Consider the following 22,135-nt stretch of genomic DNA (forward strand, 5'->3'; position numbering starts at 1 on the left):
GACCTACGGTACATGCATCTACGCTCGTTGCGAAGACGAGCAGGGAAACGTCAAAGTCGAGCTTCTAGCAGCCAAGTCACGTGTCGCTCCGCTAAAATGACTAACTATCGCACGTCTAGAACTCGGCGTTGCAGTTTTGGCGTTAAGCACGCCATCGACATTGACGTCTCTGCCTCTATTTTCTGGTCGGATTCCACCATCGTTCTTCAGTGGCTCCGATCCCCTCCGAACACATGGCAGACCTTTGTGGGAAACAGAGTTTCGGAAATATTACAGTTTACCCACGGCTGTCAATGGAGGCACGTTCCTGGTAGCAAAAATCCCGCCAACTTAGTGTCGCGCAGAATGTCGGTCGACGAGTTCCTGAATAGTAAATTGTGGAAGGAGGGGCCCCACTGGCTGCTGCAACACTTTTGAGAATGGGCCGCCTTTGAACCGCCCGGCGTGGCTGAGGAGATGCTAGAAGTTCGACATGTTGTAACACTTGTACAATCAACGCCATCAGTTAATGCGATATTTCTCCGCTGGTCATCATACACCCGCCTACTACACGTTACCGGCTATTGCCTTCGCTTTCTGCGGAACGCCCTTGCCAAGGCCAGAACGCAGCCTCCTCCCAACACCACATCCGTTGTGAGATCGTTATCTGTGGAACTACTTACCGAAGCCAAATTTATACTAATACGCCTTGCTCAACAGGATGCCTTCGGTTCAGAAATAAGAGAGTTGGAAAAGGGGAAACCAGTAGCAAAACATTCGCACGTGCGCCAAATGAGTCCGTTTTTAGACCAGGGAAAAGTGTTGAAGGTCGGAGGTCGACTAAAGCTAGCCCAGCTTCCCTATCAAATGAAACATTCTGCCCTACTCCCATGCTTTCACCCCCTATCACTTTTAATTGCCAACTATTATCACAAAAAAATGCTTTACGCCGGTGGGCGAGTACTGCTGTCCGTCATACGAGAAGAATTTTGGCCAGTACATGGCCGTCGCTTAGTTCGCAGCACGGTACGCAAATGCTTTCGCTGAACTCGCCTCAACCCGGTACCTGCCCGTCAGCACATCGGCCAACTACCCTTTCATCGAATAGTCCCTAGCCGCCCGTTTAGTGTCTCTGGAGTAGATTACGCTGGCCCGCTGTACCTGAAACCAATCCACAAGCGCGCCGCACCAGCCAAAGCGTACATTTGCCTGTTCATCTGCTTCGCCACCAAGGCCGTCCATATTGAGCTCGTCAGCGATCTGACCACCCAGGCGTTCCTGTGTGCGCTCCGTCGTTTCGTTGCTAGGCGCGGCCGCCCAACGCACATTCACTCGGATAATGGCAAAAATTTCGAGGAGCTAAAAACAGTTATTTGCCATGTTTCAAAACCAGGAGGAAATCGAAAAAATTACATCAACTTGCGCAGACGAAGGTATCACTGGGCACTTGGTCCCGCCAAAGGCACCCCATTTTGGCGGTTTGTGGGAGGCGGCCATCAAGGTAGCCAAGAAACAACTTTATTTCATGGACTTGTTGATTTTTCTCGGTGAAAATGAAAACTCCAAATTTTCCCATTACCACACGTAACGTTTCGGCTTACTGCTCTTCAGCCATCGTCGGACGCCTACAAACATTTATTTAGCATTTGTAGGCGTCCGACGATGGCTGAAGTGCAGTAAGCCGAAACGTTACGTGTGGTAATGCGAAAATTTGGAGTTTTCATTTTCACCGAGAAAAATCAACAAGTCCATGAAATAAACATGTTGCGGTGACCATAAAATCTTATAAGAAACAACTTTACCGCCAGCTCGGTCCGTCTCGACTATTGTTCGAAGATGTTGGAACGGTGCTCTCGCAGATCGAAGCTCTGATGAATTCCCGGCCGCTGCTGCCAATTGCAGATGATCCAGATGATTTGGCTGCACTCACACCAGCGCACTTCTTGATCGGAACCAGCATGCTCGCCTTGCCCGACCCAGATCATCGGAACATCCCAGTCAACCGGCTGGATCACTACCAGAATTTTCAACTTCACGTCCGAAAATTCTGGTGCCACTGGCGATCGGAATACCTTCAGGAGCTGCAAAAGAATACCGTGATGAACCGACGAAATGACAGTATGCTGCCAGGCCGAATGGTTGTTGTCGTCGATGAGATGCAGCAGCCAATACGTTGGCCGCTCGCCCGAATCTTGACTACTTCACCAGGTCCAGATGGAATCATCAGAGTCGTGACGCTGCGCACTGTTCGGGGAATTATCACCCGGCCAATCACAAAAGTTTGTCTACTGCCAGATTCTACTACCACTGCAATTGATGGAGAAGAGGACCCGCTGGCCATCAACCCGCGATCAGCTCAACGACCCGGAGTGCTTGAAGAAGAAAATTAAAAATGTTATTCTTATCTAGCTGATAAGTGAATTATGTTACTTTTTGCATTTGTTTAGAAACGATATTTCAAGGGGGTGACGATGTTTAGGATTACCGTACAAAATGAGTAAAATGACCCAGAAATTCCGATGATAGTGTAGGGATTACTCTGGAACCCCACTCGCGCACACTAGGAGCTGACTGTTGAATTGACCCGTTGAAGAGTGCACATCGCTGCAAATAAAGTTTAAGTACCACCATACCTTTTTTTTCCTGTCGCCGTTGCCTGCTGGAATTAGCACCCGCTTCGAAGTTCCGTCGCGAGTGGAAGGTTTACCGCGACTTTCTACCGATCACAACAAATGCTTATAACAAAAATTTTTTGAAATGTAGCAGTTCTAGAGATATTTTAAATTTGTTTTAGCAGCACAATTATTTTGTTTTATTACGACCTTTTCAGAAGTTATTCGCGTTTCTACATCGACAACATCTAGTTTTTCGTAAGCCCCATAACATTTCCTATAACTTTCCCATTGACATCAAGGCGAAATTGTAAACCATTTGAAAGCTATACAAAAACAACCAAAATATAATTCAACTATATAGTTTAATCATCAGATCTTGAATTTAATCTAATTGAATTACTTAACTTTCTAACCATTAAGAAGTATGGCTTGATCTAATCCTCGCAATCGCCATTTGAAATCCGTTGAAAATATTTATCCTTTTATTTATATTTATTCAAATATAATTCATTACCGATTGAAGAAGGGGCGGCCATAGCATAGTTGGTAAATTGGTTGCCTTATGCGCAGCTTACCAGGGTTCGATTCCCAACCCCGCACATAGGGTGGGGGATTTTTCCAAGGAGATTTTTTTAACCCGCTAAAAGAGACGAATGACCCTAAGGTTGAAACCTCTATAATCAAAACAAAAAAAATACCAGTTGAAAACCACTGTGTTATACTAAAGGCTAATTATATTGCTACGTCATTAATCTTCGGCTTAGCTTTGAAACACGCGCATACGACAGCCGACATGGCAAGAGTAATTGAGCAAGAAGTCATTTTACTCCCCATCCTAATCAAGAAATATCCCACGCCGTATTGCGCCGCCGCCGTTGATTTTAGCTAACCGATACGCAGCCGCCGCCGGTCAAAATCGCACCAACGCCGCCTATAACGATATTTTTCATCGGCGCGCACCTCTGCTTAGAATTATTTTCAGTAATAAAATTGTATTGTATGTCAAATAGTATGAAATTTTAAAACATGTATAAACCATGTTAGAAAAACTTTTTTACCGATAATTTCTCCATCATACAATTACATTAAAAATGTTTCATTTCTCTTTAGGTTTTTATTAACAAAATATAAAAATTGGGAAAAATGGGTTTTTTGCAACCAAAACATTGCAATTGTCAGAGAAAATTGTGGAGATTCATAGTCCGAACACAACTTCAAAGTTTCGTTCGAATCGACGATGGTCATATTTTGTGGTCAGCCGGTTTCTCATGGAATTCCTCTTGTGACAAATGTCAAAGTTAACTCAGATGCCAAATTTCACATCATTTGGACAATTTTAGACCCCGGCTTACTTCGCTTGATGTTTTAAAATTGGCGCTATAGGAAAAATGAAGAAAACAATTTTATTAAATGCTTTAACTTTTGAAGTAGCACTCTGAAAATTACAATTTTTAAAGAAAAAAATCTTAGTAGCTTAATGGAAGTGTTTTCGTTTCCCAAAAAATAGGAGAAGATGAAGTCTTAGGGCATATTGGCCAAAAAAAATCCTTATTCTTCATAACCATTCTGCTCTATGCCGCAAATCCTACATATTGTGCTGCTTTTCAAATGTAAAAAAGTCTCAGAAATCGAATAGAACCTTTGCGACCTTTGTCAGAACACGAGAAGTTGTGGTTCTAGAGCATTTCGTCATTCACATTAAATTTAATCATTTTATCGTGCATATATCTCTAATATTCTTCAATCAAATTTTATTAAAAGTACCTTGTTGAACGTTAAAATTCCTAAAGAACAAAACAAAAGAAGATTTACTATCGATAAAATTCAGATACATTAGATTTTTTGACATTCAGTCTCGATTCAATATTTAATCATTAAATAGCACATAACAACTCCATTTAGCAATATATTTTTATTTACTTTACTATTTTCAGTGTTAGAAATGTTCAGGAATCACATGGTAAATGCTTCATATTAGGAAAAATAGGGAAGTTTGGGTATTGGGGTATTTAAATAAAATATTGGTTTTTACCATTTAGAAACATTTAGGCTTCTAGATTTTACCGGTAACGAATCTATTTCCTGTTTGTTCCTTAGAATATTCCACAGCCAACAAGGTATTTTTAATAAAAATCTATTGAACAATAATAGGGATGCATGCACGAGAAAATGATTAAATTTGATATGAATGCCAAAATGCCTTAGAACCCAGACTTCTCGTATTCTGATAAAGGTCGCAAAAGGCCCCGTTCGATGATTGGCAGCATAGAGCAGAATGGTTTTTAAGAATAAGGAATTTTTTTTAACAAATGTCCCAAAATTCCAGCTTTTCCTATTTTTGGGAAACGAAGATACTTTCATTGCAATGCTAAGATATTTTTCTTTAAAATAAAAGGTATAAATTCTAATTTTCCGAGCGTTACTTCAAAAATTATGCGCTGGGGTCTAAAATTATCCAAATGATGTAAAATTTGGCATCTGTTAACTTTGACATTTGTCACAATATACAAGGGGGTGGCATTTGAGATTTCAAAAATGAGTGCATTTTGCAATGCCCTATTGTAGGTACAAGGCAACAAACTTTTCGTCGGATTCGAAATGAAAGCATCATCCAATCAGGAAAATATTGCAGATTACTCATCCGTAGCAAGTACTTTAGGGAAATATCATTAAAATCAAATCCATGGCGGAAGAATTTTAGTTGCATGGATGGGTTCGCCTTGATTTCCGCCACATCCATCAACTCGTCAGCCACGCAGAAATGCTCCAAATGGATGGGCTGGTGTTTTCTTCGGTGCAGTAGTACTTACGTTATGCGTTGTGGAATAAAACCGCTAGCAGCTCGTCACGAGTGGGACGGGTAAAGCATCAGCATGAAAACACTTTGAAAAAGGGTTGTAGGATTTGACTTTGCTGAAAGGTTGACCTAAAATCTTGCGCCAACCTTCAGCACCGTGACAGGTTATCGCAGGTTGTTTGCTAATGGTATTCACTGTTTTATTTTTCGAGGATAATTAGAGCAGACGTCTATAAAAGTCATTATAATTTTAAAACATCAATCATGATTATGGGTTTAGGTTGGCTGGGGTAGTAGAACAAGAAGCTGATTATTTTGGCAAATGATTAAGGAGTAGAATATCATCAATAACATCACAAAAGAAATTTCCATGGAAAATTTAATGTTAAATACAAACAAAATCCTACTGATTAGTTTTTCCATTTTTTGATGACATTTTTTTTTTTAATTTTGTGATAGGTCGTGCAATAGCACATTTTAATGATATACCAAACTTTGCAAACAATTATTTAGTCGTGAAATTACGGAAACTGTACATCACTAGATGTGATTCGAAGGTTGGGCCCGCACTTCAGAATCTGTTCAATTATGACGCTCTTCTACCCTTGACACGATTTTAGCATTAATGTGTTTTGACAGATAAAACTATAAACATCATCATTGCATGCTATCTAAAGGTTCGCACTGTAGTGTTAGATCGCGAAATTTATCAGGTATCCGAGATATTAACATATTTAGGTCTCACTTCCAAAAAAGTATGAAAAATAAATTTGAAATTTGAATTTAAGTGTTCAAAATTATACTAATCTACACTAGCCATCGATCTACAATCGTATTTCTTCATATTTATACCTTCTCGCAACCTTGACTAACAAATCATTCTTTGTCTCCCTTCTCTCTCTCTCTAGGCGACATGGAACTGCGAACCTGCGGCGAAAGCCTTTCGATAAACGACTGCAAGAGCGCCAACAAAATCGACTACTGCTACTGCAGCGAAGATCTGTGCAACAGTCTGAAGCGGACGCAAATTCGGCGCGAGATCGAAGATGCCCAATCCGGTGCCCAATCGGAACACCTGAAGCAGCACGAACCGAACAACAGCGACGACGAGGATCTCTCCGAATCGTCCGGAATGGGTGATTCACACGAGCGGCATCGACTCGGTGGCCACCATCGAACGGCACTGGGAGGCGGCAATCACAATATGCATAACCACCTGGAAAAGGATTTCGCAACGACACAGATTGTGATGACACTGAAACCAATTCCGACCACCGAACGGCGGAACAACAACGGCAGTGCCCGGGACGATTCGGCAAAGTCAGCCACCAGCAGCGGTGCTAGTAATTGCCGATGGTCCCCGGAGCGTAGCAGAAGCAATTTGCTGACACTGCTGCTGATGGCCGGCGGTGGCCTGATTTGGCGATTAACGTGGTTCCGGGGTCACTCGGAATTGGTTTAATTAGTGGGTTTTGTGAGTTCCATCTTGATGTGATTTCGGGCGCAAATTGGATTTTTGACACTGCTAGATGGGGGTACGGTCGGTGGTGTGCGTTGCATTGTGGACACATTGCACAGTTATTCGTTTTATTTTGTTATTTTATTTCATTTCGTTTATTGTTTTTTTGCTGCGCTAATTTTTTCGCTTTATTGTAAACGAGCAATCAATGTGTTTAATTGTGGAACTGTGCCAAAGTGCCATTAAGGTTTGAAACCTTTTTCAAGTGTGTTAAGCTATTTTAGTAGCTTTACAACTATGAAAGCATAGTTCCATTTGTGAAGTAAAAATTCTCTATTAACTAGAGAAATCTCATTTTTTAGAGAGAAAATTTTGACTTCAGACCCAACAATCAACTATGCGGAAAATATGGACACCCCTAAATATTTATCAATTATTAGAAATTTGACCCAAAACTTGGTGTTATTTGTGAAAGTAATCTGTTCAATTTGCATTTAAAACACAATTGAGCCATAGCGATCCACCTTTGTTAGTGTCTATTTCAATAAGTTCATATCTCTTGCAAACTGAATTTGACATAGTGGCACTGATTTCGTACAAATCCGCATATTGATAATATACAATTTTTCATAAGATTTTACGAAAATTCAGGGTGAGTTTAATTACACAAATGGGTTGTATATGGTAACGATGATAATTTCATCAAGCCTAAATTGAACACTTTTTTAATTTTGTTTGGTCTACGTAATCATGGGTTGGAGATATTTCACCGTTTACCATATTAATTAGAAAAAAAAAGTTGCTTCAAACACGTAACAAATTAGTTATGCGAGCATGCCTATGAAATTTTGTTTTTGTTAATATTTTTAACAGTTGCCGTGGCAGTTATGTTATTTGTGATCTTCAGATAGCTTTGTTTATTATTAATAACAAAACTATATTGGCCAAATTATTTTATAAACATAATATATTCCAAATGATGAAACAGGTAGTGGCCGCGATTTGTTGCGCAACCATAAACTTTTGCTAGTTCACTTTCACTTTTTTGATTGCTAAACAGTTGAATAATGGTTGATGTACTCTTCTTTTCAACGAATTATGTTGCAGAAACTGCTAGTCAACAAACTGTTTTGCTCGGAAAAAATACGAATTATTAAAAACTTTATCAGTCCTTCGTCGTTTCCTACACACAGAAAAAAAATATTGGTAAAAGTAAGAGTACTCCCCTCTTAGCAAAAAACAACCAACGCCAACTATTAGGTTGAAAGTAAAACTTTTAAATTTATCAAGAATAATAATCAAAGTAAAAGTTTTCCTTTTAAGCAAATGAAGAATACCACTCAAAACAAAAGTTTTATTTTCAAACTAAGAGTATGCGTTGGTTGTTTTTTGCTAAGAGTGAAAAACTCTTATTTTTACCAACATTTTTTTCTGTGTGTAGTCCCATCGGGAGTATCTGCACCAAATTTGAGCCAAATCGGACAAGTCTTGCTTCTGGACCAATGTTTTCGAAGTTTGTATAAAATTTGTCGACAATTTATATGGCGAAAGCGCACTAAGTTGCATTTTAACCGCTAGGTGACACTGTATGCATAAGTTTATCGCTGCAAATAAAAGCAAAAAGATAATTTAATAGTTTACTACTTTGTCGAATGCTGTAAATCAATCCAACTTTCTTTGGAGAAGTTATTAAATTTTCAAAGAAGTTATGCCTGAGTTAGCATAGGGCCTAACAGCAATCATTATTCGATTCTCACGAGCTCAGTGCAGTGAAATTTCAGTTCATTCAATCGAAACTGAATGGATGCAGCCAATCAGTCGACATGGCAAGATTCACATTCATTTAACTAACCGGCCCCTTGGCCCCAGTGGTAGTTGCTTAAACTAATTACATTTCAAAATAGCCAATATTTTCGCTTTTATCGAATTCCGCTTCCGGTTGAAGTCAAAGGCCGTCGCCACACTGTTAAAATTTCGCTGGAGTCCGGTAACAGAGCTCTGGCAACCATAGTTGATTCTCCTGAACGGAAGAAGAGAGTTATTACGTAGAGCTCGAACGCGGGCTTGAAGATCCAGATGTCCGAGGATTGTAGGGCAATCCGCACTGGCAGAGAGTAAGTCCGAGACGAACAGGGCTCGAGAGCAGTCCCTCCGAATGCTGAGTGTATCGAGATGTATTAACTGGCAATGGTTTTCATAGCTCGGCAGATCGAATCTGTTTCGCCATGGGAGATGTCGAAGGGCGAAGCGTTGAACCGGCGTTGGACAGCCTCGATTCTGTCAATCCCGTTCTGGTAGTACGGATTCCAAACACCAGAACAATATTCTAACGTTGAGCGGACCAACGCGCAATAAAGCGATTTAGGACAGTATACGTCCCTGAAGTTTTTCGCTATTCGGAAGATGAACCCAAGCTGTCTTGATGCCTTATCTACGATGTATGAAGTATGTGGTTTGAACTTTAGTGCTGAATCCATAATGACTCCGAGATCCTTGATGTGAGAGTGTCTTGCAATGCTCGAGTCGAAGAAATGGTAGTTAAAGTAAGTCGGATGGCGTTTCCGCGTGAACGCAACGATTGAGCATTTACTCGGGTTTAAAACCATTCTGTTCAGATCACACCACGTACTAAAGCTCTCCAGTTCCCTCTGAAGAAACTCGGTATCTGTTTAATCCCGTATTTGTCGAAAAAATTTCATGTCGTCTGCGAAAGAAAGGCGGTTTCCTTGTAATGTGGTATTGATGTCATTGAAGTAGAGCAGGAATATTACTGGACCGAGATGGTTTCGTTGTGAGATGCCGGATGCAGCGAAGAATGGTGCAGATAGACAATCTTTAACGCTGATTTTAAGTTGCCTTCCATCGAGGTAGGAACGAAACCAGCGCAGAAGCTGTCCATGAATACCGAGTTTGTCCAGCTTCGCTATTGTGATATCATGGTTGATTTTGTCGAAGGCCGCAGATAGATCCATGTAAATAGCATCGGTTTGCAATCCGTCTGCGAATCCATCGAGTACATATGTTGTAAACAAGAGCAAGTGTTGTTCAGTTCATGGCTCTTCATTCAACGTTGCTTTCAAATGAGTCGCAGTGCAACCTCCTTCGTTTGAGCCTGTCAAATGTAAAGATACCAAAGCAGCCGAAATTATCCAAGGTCCAAAGTGATAATCTCTAGTTAGTGGTAACGAAAATCGATAAAATACAAGATGGCGGCTCCCAGTAATTACTTAACAGTGGAAAGTGCCATCAATATGGGTATGATTTGAAAAGTTGGTCAGTAGATGATGGAAAATTGACGATTGAGTCTATTTAGAAATTCAAGATGGCCGCTTCCGATTACCACAAAACAGTGAGAACTGTCAACAAAATGAGTATCATTTGAAAGGAGCTGGTCAGGAGATTCGAAGCCCTTTTTGAAATCCAAGACGGCTTTCGGTAATCACAAAACAGTGCAAAACATTAGCAATATGGGTATCATTTGAAAGGTTGTGGACAGTAGATGACGGAAATTGACGATTAAGGCCACTTTGAAAACCAAGATGGCGGCATCCGGTTACCACCAAACAGTGAAAACACCATCAATATTTCATTATTTGTAGTAAGTAGATGACGGAAATTGATGATTGAGTATCCAGTAACCACAAAACAGTGATAACTACTATACTTAAGGTTATTATTTGAAAGGGGATGGTCGGGAGATGACGAAAATTGAGAATTAAGGCTATTTTAAAATCAAAGAGGGCGGCTGCTAGGATTCACAAAACAATGAAAAAACAATATAAATATGGGTATCATTTGAAAGGTTGTCATCAGTAGATGACGGAAATTGATGGTGAAAGCCATTTTGAATTTCTAAATTGCAGTTTCTGGTTACCATAAAATAGTGAAAACTTCCATCAATATGTGTATCATTTGAAAGGGGCTGATCAGGGGGTGACAAAAGGGGTTTTTTTGAAAAGGAGCAAATAGAGGTTAAGAAAAATCGATGTTTAAAGACTTCTGGTTATCTATGATCGTATACGTCTCCGAAGTTAATTTAATATAGTCGCCCTTATTATGTTCAAATCAATACATACGTATGTATATTAATAACAATCACTTCATCTAAAAATTATAAAGCCATGAAATTGTATATTTTTAATATAACTTAGGTAAAGGTTCAAAAGTCAGATGCATAAAAAAAAAGTATACGGATACGATATCAAATTATCAAACATATTCTGAATTTTTTCTAATTTTTCCAACGAGAGTGATTAGATCGAATCAGACTTCCGTTTGATTTTGGTGTTAATACTGGAAATGCAAATTACATTCGTACAAAAAATCCCTCCGTCGTAATGTAGAATAAGACTTTATAAACCGATTACCAAACAAATCATAAACTTTCAATCACAATCACCCACAAGACTTAATTCGTGAGCAACTTCGTGATAAGGGTTGAAGCATACCGTCACACAGTGATCACCTTTCATACAAAAGTCAGACAAAATCTCAAAAGTGGCCCGAATTTGATAAAAACTTCACTTTGGGATAATTTTGTGACGCTGAATTCATATTTGATGTAATTTTTTTATTTTTTTTCGCTTCAAAATTTTGACACATAGGGTGGTTTGAAATTTCAACAAAGTGCATATCTGCAAATTTATTTTCAAAAAAATGGTGCGGTGAATTTTTGGCAGAGTACACATTTTTTCAATTGTTGATATGGCTGAGAGACATTTATAAATTATATTTCGAACCCTGGGTAATAAAACACTACCATGCGTCTCCTTCAGACATATCATGAAAAATCACATTTTTCCATACACCTGGGCAGAAAGGGGCAACACAAGATATTCATTTTCGAAAAGTACACTAATTTTCATGTGTCTTTTCGAATTGCTTAAAAAAAAGAACAGCCACTTCACACAGAAAAAAAATCTTGGTAAAAGTAAGAGTGATCCACTCTTAGCAAAAAACAACCAACGCCAACTATTAGGTTGAAAGTAAAACTTTTAAATTAATCAAGAATAATAATCAAAATAAAAGTTTTCTTTTTAAGTTGATGAAGAATAGTAATTAAAATAAAAGTTTTATTGTCAAACTAAGAGTATGCGTTGGTTGTTTTTGCTAAGAGTGAAAAACTCTTATTTTTATCAATATTTTTTTCTTTGGTTGAAAATTATAAATTTAATTTATTGCCCGATTTATTATTTGTTCTTCATGTCTAAGCGAGAAGAAAGGCTTGTATCGACTAAATCTACTAGTATATGTCCAGCAAATAACCTGTCAAATGAAACCAATTTGACCCTAACCGGATTCTTACTAAAAAGATATATTCATTTGAATAACATAGGTTTGAATGCAGTTTTCTCCAGAATTGATCATCTGATTCACCTTTGAAGACCCTATGCTTAAAACCTCTATAATAAAAATAAAAAAGGTTAAGATTTTGAGAAGACTCTATTCAACCTATTTACAAACAGAGAAAAATGTTAAGGGAGTCTTCTACTCGCGAGGCCAAAAATTGAGCACGTTTTACATTTCTTATAAAAGAAATGTATAGAATTCGCTCAAACTTTCAAGATTTTTTCCGAGGCCCGGAGGGCCGAGTCTTATATACCAATCGACTCAGCTCGACGATTTGGGACAATGTATGTGTGTGTGTCTGTGTGTGTGTATGTAACGGACAAATTCTCATTCGTGTTTCTCAGCAATGGCTGAACCGATCTTATCCAAACCAAATTTAAATGAAAAACTAAAAAACAGTATGAACGCTATTAATTTGTTTTTGATTCTGATGTTTAGTTTCCAAGATATGAATGTTTGAATGCGCAAAAATGGCGTTTTTTGCAGTTTTTTTAATTATCTGCCGAAATTGACAATATAGATTAACAATGTATATGTTTTTAGACAGCTTTAACGAATACCTTTCGTACAAGCTATAGATTGTTGAAATCGGACTATTATCAAAAGAGATATTTAACATTAAATGCGGAAGAAAGATTTTTATCAATTCCCATTGCCAGAAATATGACCAAAAACATGTAATCTATTATTAACGCCAAAACGGCTTATTTTAGGTCAATAGTATCTTCGGAGAATTTAATGGAGGCAATATGCCCTTTCTTTTGGTATTGTGCTTTTGCTGATTAATCCCCGTATGAGTGAGATATTTTCACAATTTTTTTTGGAAGTGATTATATCGAAATGATGCCTTCAGCAAATTTGTAGCTCTTACTTTTGCGAATAACTTTACTGAAGACTTCAAATATCTATTTTGAATACTTTAAAAGTTATGGCTTGTTGTTTGTTGATTACTCTTTGTCGCCTATTTATTGTTCAATATAGTAATAATTCATTGAAATAAGCCAAACATTATTTCGATAAAACGAATTTTGTATTTCATTTTACTATCTACAACCGCTAGAAATAATCACCGAACACTTCCAAGTTGTCTGGAAGGAACTTGATAACTTATCAGTACTAAAATGTTCATTTGTGCGAACCTTCTGACTGCAATTTTTCTAACTTACAATCATCGGATCGATCTGAAACATATCGGAAAATGAAAAGCGAAATAAATAACTCCAAGCAACGGCGTAGCCAAGAAAAGGTTTTGGGGTTTAACGCCATACAACCCCTCCCCCCCCACAACACCCAAAAAAATATTGGATTGAAGTTGAAAATTTATTGATGCAGACTGATTTAATTCAATACTACAATAACAATTATCTGATACGTACATTGATAACCTATTGTTGTAAACATCATGAGGACTTTTGATAAATTGTCGGAATGGGGTCCTGATATGTAACTGATCTCTTGGTCTTGATTTCACAGTTGTCTAATAGCATCAATATCAAATTCCTGCCTGAAAACATTCCAATAGAAAATTCCAGAGTTCTGTAATCAATCATAATCCTCAGATTTATTTTCAAATTGATCTCGTTTTTGTAGAGATGTACTGTAATAAGGGTCTTAATTTAATAGGAAGCGAAGTTAAAATTGATTTAATGTCTATGAAACATAGAACTGCTCACCAAAAAATGCAAAAATTTCAACATTTGCTAAAAATGTTTTTGCCTTTCTCATTCACTCTAAAATTCGTCGATCTAATCCCGACCGGGAGGGTCGAGTGTCATATGCTAATCGACTCAGTTCGTCGAGATCGGAAAATGTCTGTGTGTGTATGTATGTCTGTATGTATGTGTGTGTATGTGGAAAAAATGTGACCTCTGTTAATCAGAGATGGCTGGATCGATTTGCACAAAGTTAGTCTCAAATGAAAGGTACAATCTTCCCATCGGCTGCTATTGAATTTTTTTTATTGATTGGACTTCCGGTTCCGGAGTTACGAGTTGAAGAGTGCAATCACACAGCAAATTCCCATATAAACCGAAATGAAAAATTTTCAAAATCAAATTTGTATTTTTGATGCCAATTGACATTATAACGCATGAAACATTGAGATTTGATGTAAACTCGAAAAAATAACGTTTGACAAAAATTGATTTTTTTTGGACTTTGGTACTTTTTTGCTCTGTTACTATTTTCTGAAAAATTAATTCTGCATAATTTTAAAACTTCAAAAATTACGGTTACGGAATTATGCCGTTTAGACATTAAGATCGATTTTCACCAAACCCCCACCAATTGTAAAATTGGTATTGTAAAAAAACTTAAGGGCGATACTTCAATGCTGATAGGTGGGACCGAAAAAGTAAACAATCGCCAAAGGGACTATATACTATATATATATATATATATATATATATATATATATATATATATATATATATATATATATATATATATATATATATATATATATATATATATATATATATATATATATATATATATATATATATATATATATATATATATATATATACAATCATTTTGTCAATTTCAATAGCAAACACAAATTTTAATTTAATAATTTCAAATACTTCATGAAGTTTTGGGTTTCGATCACTGAATCATGCAATCTAGGATGTAAAAAACACAATAGTTCTTAAATAGGAAATAAAACCAAGTCTGGAAATATGCACTGTTGATTTTCTTTGAATGGTGGGTTTTTTTCAAGAAAAAGCGTTGATTTCTTAATTCTCAGTCGCGTTGGAAATTTGAGTAAAGTATAAACTTCAAATCGATTAAAAAAAATCGATTTTTTTGGCTCAGTACAACATACATAACCCCTTGAGAAAAATCAGTTTTCCCACCACAATGCATTGATTGAGGAATTTAGATATTTTATTAACAGAGCATTAACAATAATTCGTTTGTATGTCTATTTTATGGGCCATTTTTTCGCCTTCCCATTGATTTGGTTTGAGATTTCTAGCACTGATGTTGTCCTATGCTGATTTGAGTGATTCTCTGAGTCCTGCCACTATCCCATGCAGTATGTGTTATCAAAAACATCGCGAAGCATCAAGTTCTAAATGTTCTCAAACGATATAATATCCGAAGAGAGTGATAAGAGTTATAAGAAATGTCTCATCACACTGTTAGGTGGATTAAAAGCGTTTTTGGGAATAAATTGTAAAGCAGATTTAGAAACTTTTTGCCTTTCTCATATAAAGAAAGGCTATGCAATCACTGTAAAAATCGACTTTTTAACCGAGGCCCGGAGGGCTGAGTGCAATACACCATTCGATTCAGTTCGTCGAGATCGGCAAATGTCTGTGTGTGTATGTATGTGTATATGTGTGTGTATGTGTGTGTGTTATTTAAACTCACACAATTTTCTCTGAGATGGCTGAACCGATTTTCGCAAACTTAGTTTCATCTGAAAGGTATAACGCTCCCATAAACTGCTATTGAATTTTTAGTTGATCCGACTTCCGGTTCCGGAGTTACGGGTTGAAGAGTGCAGTCACACAGCAGATTCCCATATAAACTGGTACCACCATGATGTTCAAATGATGTAAAACATATTAAAATTGATGTAACATTACTCTAGTTTGCGGGTCTGGATCACTAATGATCAATCAAAGCAGCTTTGACCACATTGGCCACCTATGACGGTTCATGACGCCCCCGAGGAACCCGCCAAGTTCCTAAGCTAATATCACACCCATTCCCTAACGAATTCTCTACCGATTTTTACAAACTTGATTTCAAATGAAAGATACAGTAATACCATTGACTGCTGCTGAATTTCATTCGGTTCTGACTCTTGCTTCCGGAGTTACAGGGGTGTTAGTAAGGATACACTGGAATTTTCCATATAAATCGGTACAATCGTAATACCTCAGAGGCTAAAAACTATTGAAATGGTCACCAAATAACTTCTAATCGCAGATCTAGATCACTGATTGCCAATTAAACATTCTTTGAATATATTGTCTACTATCGACGATTCCGGAAGTCCGGAATTCCGGGCGTATTCTACAATTAAAGTCACATCGGTTTTCGGTGATGACTGAACCGATTTTCTCAAACCAAGTCTCAAATGGAAGGCAAAATATGCAGTTGACTATTCCGTCGTCGCCCCCCCCCCCCCCCCCGCCTTGCCCTTACACCTCCTTCCTTCATCACTCCCCTCCCCTTGGACCACCCTCACGCCCGCATTTCCTTCATCCACCCCGCATACCGACATAAGATGAAGGGTTTCTGACGCATCCTCCACTCCTACTCTACTAACCCCCCGTTCCCACCACTTTCAAACCCATTTCACCAAAATTTCAAAATATAATCACATGAAGATAACATTGAACTCATGCTGATTAAGCTAATTAAATATTATTCTTTTGCCTTTCTCATATAGAAAGGTTATGCAATTGCTCCAAAAACCGACATTCTAACCGAGGCCCGGAGGGCCGAGTCTCATATAACATTCGACTCAGTTCGCCGAGATCGCAAAATATCTGTGTGTATGTATGTGTGTATGTATGTATGTATGTATGTATGTATGTATGTATGTATGTATGTATGTATGTATGTATGTATGTATGTATGTATGTATGTGTGTGTATGTGCGGATTTGTTAACAAAATGTCCACATCGGTTACTCGGAGATGGCTGAACCGATTTTTACAAACTAAGATTCAAATGAAAGGTATAATGTTCCCATAGGTTGTTATTGAATTTCATTTTCAACCGAAATCTTGTTCCGGATTACGAATTGAAGAGTTTGGTTACAAAACAAAATTTGTTGATTTGTCCACATCGGTTTCTCGGAATTTTCTGAACCGATTTTGACAAACATGATTTTAAATGAAAGGTCCATCAGCTGCTGTTGAATTTGGTGTGGGTCCGAGTTCTGGTTCCTGAATTACAGGGTGACACGTACGATCACGCAGCAAATCCCGATTCTAACGAATTCTGCGATGAATGTAAGAAGGTGAATTTTTTTCCAAAATGTAAACACAACTGTTGAATTTGTAGATCTAGGTCACCAACAGTCATTCAAAGTCTCTTTGGTCACACTGGCCATCATCGACGGATCCGGAAGCATCCAAATTCAGAATAACGGTTATATTGGTTTCTCGAAAATGGCTAGACCGATTTGGTCAACTTAGTCTCAAATAAAAGGTGCTGCGTCCCTGGAAACTGATATTAAATTCCATCCCCATCCGACTTCCGGCTCCGGAGTTACGGGTTGTGGAGTGCGATCACATAGAAAACTCCGATTCAAACCGATACCGCGATGAATGCAAAAAGGTGCTCTTATATATACTTACCAAGTGTTATAGGAATGAAAGACATTTCCATAATGTTATATTGTACGAACCAGCTATTAAATCATAGTTTGGAGAAATGAGAAAGGCACAATTGCACCTCTAGGTAGATTAAAACAGGTTTTTTGTTTTGAAGATACATGTTTTAATTTTTCAATTTTATTTTACTTAAACAAAAAGAAAAATCTTTCGCGACCTTGAAACTTCATTGATGACATTGGTGTTGAAACCGCGTGGGTTTTGTTGTCTCCCGACCAATAATTTTTGGAATTATTGGTCGGGAGGCAACAAAAATTATTTATTGAATTCAATAAAATTTATTTATTGTTTCAATATTTTTATTGAAAACAAAATTACTGAAATCAGAAAAAGTTTTTATTGAAAGCAAAAATTTATTGTTGTTGCAATAAAAAATATTTTCAGACCAATAAGTTTGAAGTAATAAACAATAAATGATAGTATTCAATAACACATATTTTTGATTTAAATATGCTTAATTTTTCTGCGTGTATGAAACAGTTCAACCGTTTTATCGTATTGTATAACACTTGCCGAGAAGCAGAGGGAATGGGTCTATCTTCACAAATCTCGTCAAAAACTAAAAATAACCCAAGCGATTGATATGAACAACACTAAACGTTAAGAATACACAGAACCAAAAAATTCTTCAAATATGCTACTCAGCTAAATCCAATAATTATTTTGCAAAAAAATAAGGTTCATGGGATTCGACTACTGATTCAAAAGCATGTACTGTTGGGCCACATGCAAAACTGACTCAGACATCAATGCATTAAAAGTCATATAGCTTCTCCCAAGAAAGTTGGATAGATTTGCAGTCTCCGACAAAGTTGTAGACAATAAAATTATCATTCTTATTCTAAGGTGCTGTGATAAACTGATGCATGTAGTGCCACCTAGCAGTGAAAATGCAAGTTAGCGGGCTTTCTCCATGTAAATTGTCGAAAAATCCCATACAAACTTCAAACAGGTTGGTCTGGTAGCTAGACTAGAGTCCAATTTGGCTTAAATTTGGAGCAAACACTACTGACAGGACTAGAAATCGACTTGGTGGTGATGGCCCGGTGGGAGTCATTTTTATCTTGTCACTAGTATACATCTTATTCGGTGTGTTCGTCTTCGACGCACTTCCCTTATGTGAAATACACTTTTTTCAGTTTCATTAGAAATTCGGACACAAGAACTGTGTTAATAATTGTTAACAACACAAGAGAATTTTAAATCAAGAACCCGTGAATATAAATGAATCAAACATTAGTTGTCATGTTAGATAGTGCACTTTAAATCCAACATGTTCAACATGGTAATTACACAAAGTTCACCCCATTTAGAGATGTCAAATTTTCCAACAAAACTCACGACGTTCAAGTAGAAGTAAAATATAAGCGATCCGAGATGGCTTCCTAGTTATTGAATCATGAATCTATCAATCGAAAAAAAATTATATTCAACATAGGCACAGGTTGTCATATAGTTCTGTGTGCTACGAATTCTAAATTATTTTACAATGTAATTCAAATCATCTCATCCCAATTAATTTCTTAGTTTAGAAATGTTGGAGTCATTGAGATGAAAAAATGCACAAAATTGAAACATTTCTTTTTACACATTTCAAGTTTTTCTTGTAGCACTGTCTACATCTACACCCAACGAAAAACTGCAATTGAAAAAAAAAACGGACTAAGCTGGTTTTCTATTTGAAATAAAAAATCAACACAACTGTGATGGTGCTTTCGGAGCTTAAAAAGCACACCAGACACGAACAAATATTCCTTTAGTTAAGTGTTACGTTAAGCAAAATCAGTTTGGCGGTGAAAACTTCATATTGCCAAATACAGACGGAAAAAATGCTCATTTCTTTGTAACAAACCTAAGAACCCAGGATAGAATTTAGCAAGCAATAGATGGGAGTATATAAAAATAACTAGGAATTATGTTGTAGGAACCGAAAATACCGCTGTTTTTGCATGCGCTAGGTGTTACTGTGTTTCAATTTCAGCTAATGAGAAGCTCGTAGTTCCCTCACTGATTTGTAAATATAGATTGTATATAATTCGGAACATCTTTTAGGATTTGGTTGAAAATGCGAGGCAGTATATAGAACAAACGCAAGAAAATTTACAAATAAGTTACGTATTTTGACCGCTAAATGTGTATGATATAATTTGAATTGCGATTAAAAACAGAGTATTATAGACCAAGGCTCAAATCAGTGCGAGTATATTCAATTACTCATACCTTTATTGAGCTAAACGTGTATGAAATGAATAACCACACGAAGGTGGGAAACGATGAGATAGTTTTCTAGATTATTATTTATACAAAATACACGAAATGAATGTTCGATGCGTTTACACTAAGTGTTTAAATTTAGGAATACAACATAGTAACAATGGAAATGATTTCTCAACTTGTTGAACAGCATCATATTACATCGGATTTACATATGAACACAAAATCTCAAACCAAAAGGGTGCGCCAAAGCGAATACTGCATCAACTCAATATTTAATGAAAAAAAAAAACGATGAATAAGCCAATAAACATAATAATGAATTTCGCTGCGATCCCCCCTCAATCATAGTCCCATAGCCAGGATGGTGTGAGTCCCAAATATTGAAGCATATTTTACAAATATACATACCTACTAGTAATACAGTCACTTGCCATATCTAGAATGAAGTATAGAAGCGAGCAATTAAGTAAATGGATTGTTTAATTTTTGCTGACCTGGAAGTTTGAAGAATCCCGTGAAACTGAACGGAAATTCCATCGCACTTTGAGTCAAGTTCTGTACAAGCTTATCGGGAAAAATTTGTATGCAGCAGATGTGCAGACTGAAGAGTGGCGACCCAAGATCCAGAATCCTGAAAATATATTCTATCATGAATCGAACTCTTTGGGGACTACATGTACAAGTGAGTATAAATTTTCAGTATGCGTCATACATATGTTCCACTAATCGAAAACATGCTATTGCCGATGGGATCGGAACTATACGTTCGCGAGCCTGCTATAACATCGTCAATCCTGAAGCTGTATTTTCATTGTTCTGATCCACAACATGGTACAGATTATACCGATTGCTGTATGTATTAGCAATATAAGGACGATTTGTGGCATTACGTACGAGAGGCTGTTTGCATAAACAAATTGATTCCTCATGTCAGACGTGGTGTATGGTTAATTGCTAGGCGCTAATTAGCTTACGGGAGAAACGAAACGCATCGCTTGATGTGAGGTTTAGGATAAATTCATTATCGCGCACATCAACATAGGTTCATGCTAATGATGCGGTCAGGCTGCTGCCAGTGATGCATCATGTCATATGTGTCACGTATCAAAACGGGTGGAAAGCGCTGCCACATCTGCATCTGTCGAAGGACAGATGGATTGAAAACAAATATAATGTATTGAAGTCGTAAACAATCCAGTACAGCTTGAATTTTCAGATTTTTGTTAGTTGGCTAGATGCTTGAATGACGATGAATATGTTACATGTTTTCGACTAATTATTATATCTCAATTTTATAAGATCAGAAAATCAATAGACGAAAAATCTCATGTGCCTTTAAGAAAAATATAAGGAGCCAAACTTAATAAAAACAGGTAAGTAATGCCAAGCACATAATCGCGACACAATATAATTATTTGCTACCTTTTAACAACATCCAATTAGCTAGGCTAGGCTAAGTAGGGAAATTTATGAAAATTTTAGAACAAACAATGTGAAATACACAGATCGTAAAACTAGAAATGGCAGGGTCATTAGAAACGCGCTAAAATCTTATGGACTAATCTTTTGCCTTCTGCTGGCGAGAGTCGAGCTTAGACAGTGTTACTATGAATCGCTCAAATCTACCAACATATGTCACGCAAAAACACACTTGTCTCTTTTCCATGAGAACTGACGTTTGCAATATGTCACAACCAGGCAAAACTAAATAGTATGCTGTAACCTATACGTTTTTAATCCACTCCCCGCGGGTGGTACCATACGGCATACGTATCGTAATGGCTTGCCTGAACATATTTCAACTTGTACATTAGAAAATAATGACTAGCTACTGGACCAACGTTCCTGAAGTTTGTATGGGATTTTTCGACAATTTAAATGGACAAAACGAACTAACGTGCATTTTCGTGGCACTGTATTCATCGAATTACCACTGTAAGTGCAACTACTAGTCAATCCGGTTTTGTTGAAAGAAGTTATTAAACTTTTAACGAACTGATGTCTGAGCCAGTTTTGCATGAGGCCTAGTAGTGCATGGTTGTGTATCGGTACTCGATCCACACAAACTATACATTTTTGTGAGATAATAGCTGAATAGTATGTTCAGAAGAATTGTAGTACATGATACGAGTTATGTTTGGGTTAGAAAATTTTAGTGTCACCTGTGATTGCATGGAGGGCGCCAACACTGACTTTTCATAGAAGAGAGATACAATATTGCGATGTTTGAAAGAATTACTGGAAAATGCCTGTTCTAAAACTTTGTAGAAGACACCAAATTCTTATCTCTCTCCGTTGAAAAGTTAGTGTCGGCGCCCCCTATGCGGTCACAGGTGAATTTTCTAACCAAACATAACTC

General features: G+C 37.4%; 2 protein-coding genes across 7 annotated transcripts in view; one reads left to right on the forward strand and one right to left on the reverse strand.

Moving 5' to 3' along the window:
• LOC131684012 (uncharacterized) overlaps window positions 1-14,567 on the forward strand; it is a 271,053-nt gene extending 256,486 nt beyond the window's left edge. For all 6 annotated transcript variants that reach the window (XM_058966474.1, XM_058966475.1, XM_058966472.1 and 3 more), the window contains one exon: window positions 6,300-14,567. In XM_058966474.1, coding sequence (XP_058822457.1) covers window positions 6,300-6,853 — 554 coding nt within the window. In that variant the 3' untranslated portion in view covers window positions 6,854-14,567. The remainder of the gene's footprint in view (window positions 1-6,299) is intronic.
• A 5,717-nt stretch (window positions 14,568-20,284) lies between these two features.
• LOC131684013 (coiled-coil domain-containing protein 174) overlaps window positions 20,285-22,135 on the reverse strand; it is a 131,669-nt gene continuing 129,818 nt past the window's right edge. The window contains exon 5 of the mRNA XM_058966480.1: window positions 20,285-20,407. The gene's annotated coding sequence lies outside the window, so the exon portion shown is untranslated. The remainder of the gene's footprint in view (window positions 20,408-22,135) is intronic.

This window comes from Topomyia yanbarensis, chromosome 2 (assembly GCF_030247195.1).
Source record: "Topomyia yanbarensis strain Yona2022 chromosome 2, ASM3024719v1, whole genome shotgun sequence".
Taxonomy (NCBI): domain Eukaryota; kingdom Metazoa; phylum Arthropoda; class Insecta; order Diptera; family Culicidae; genus Topomyia; species Topomyia yanbarensis.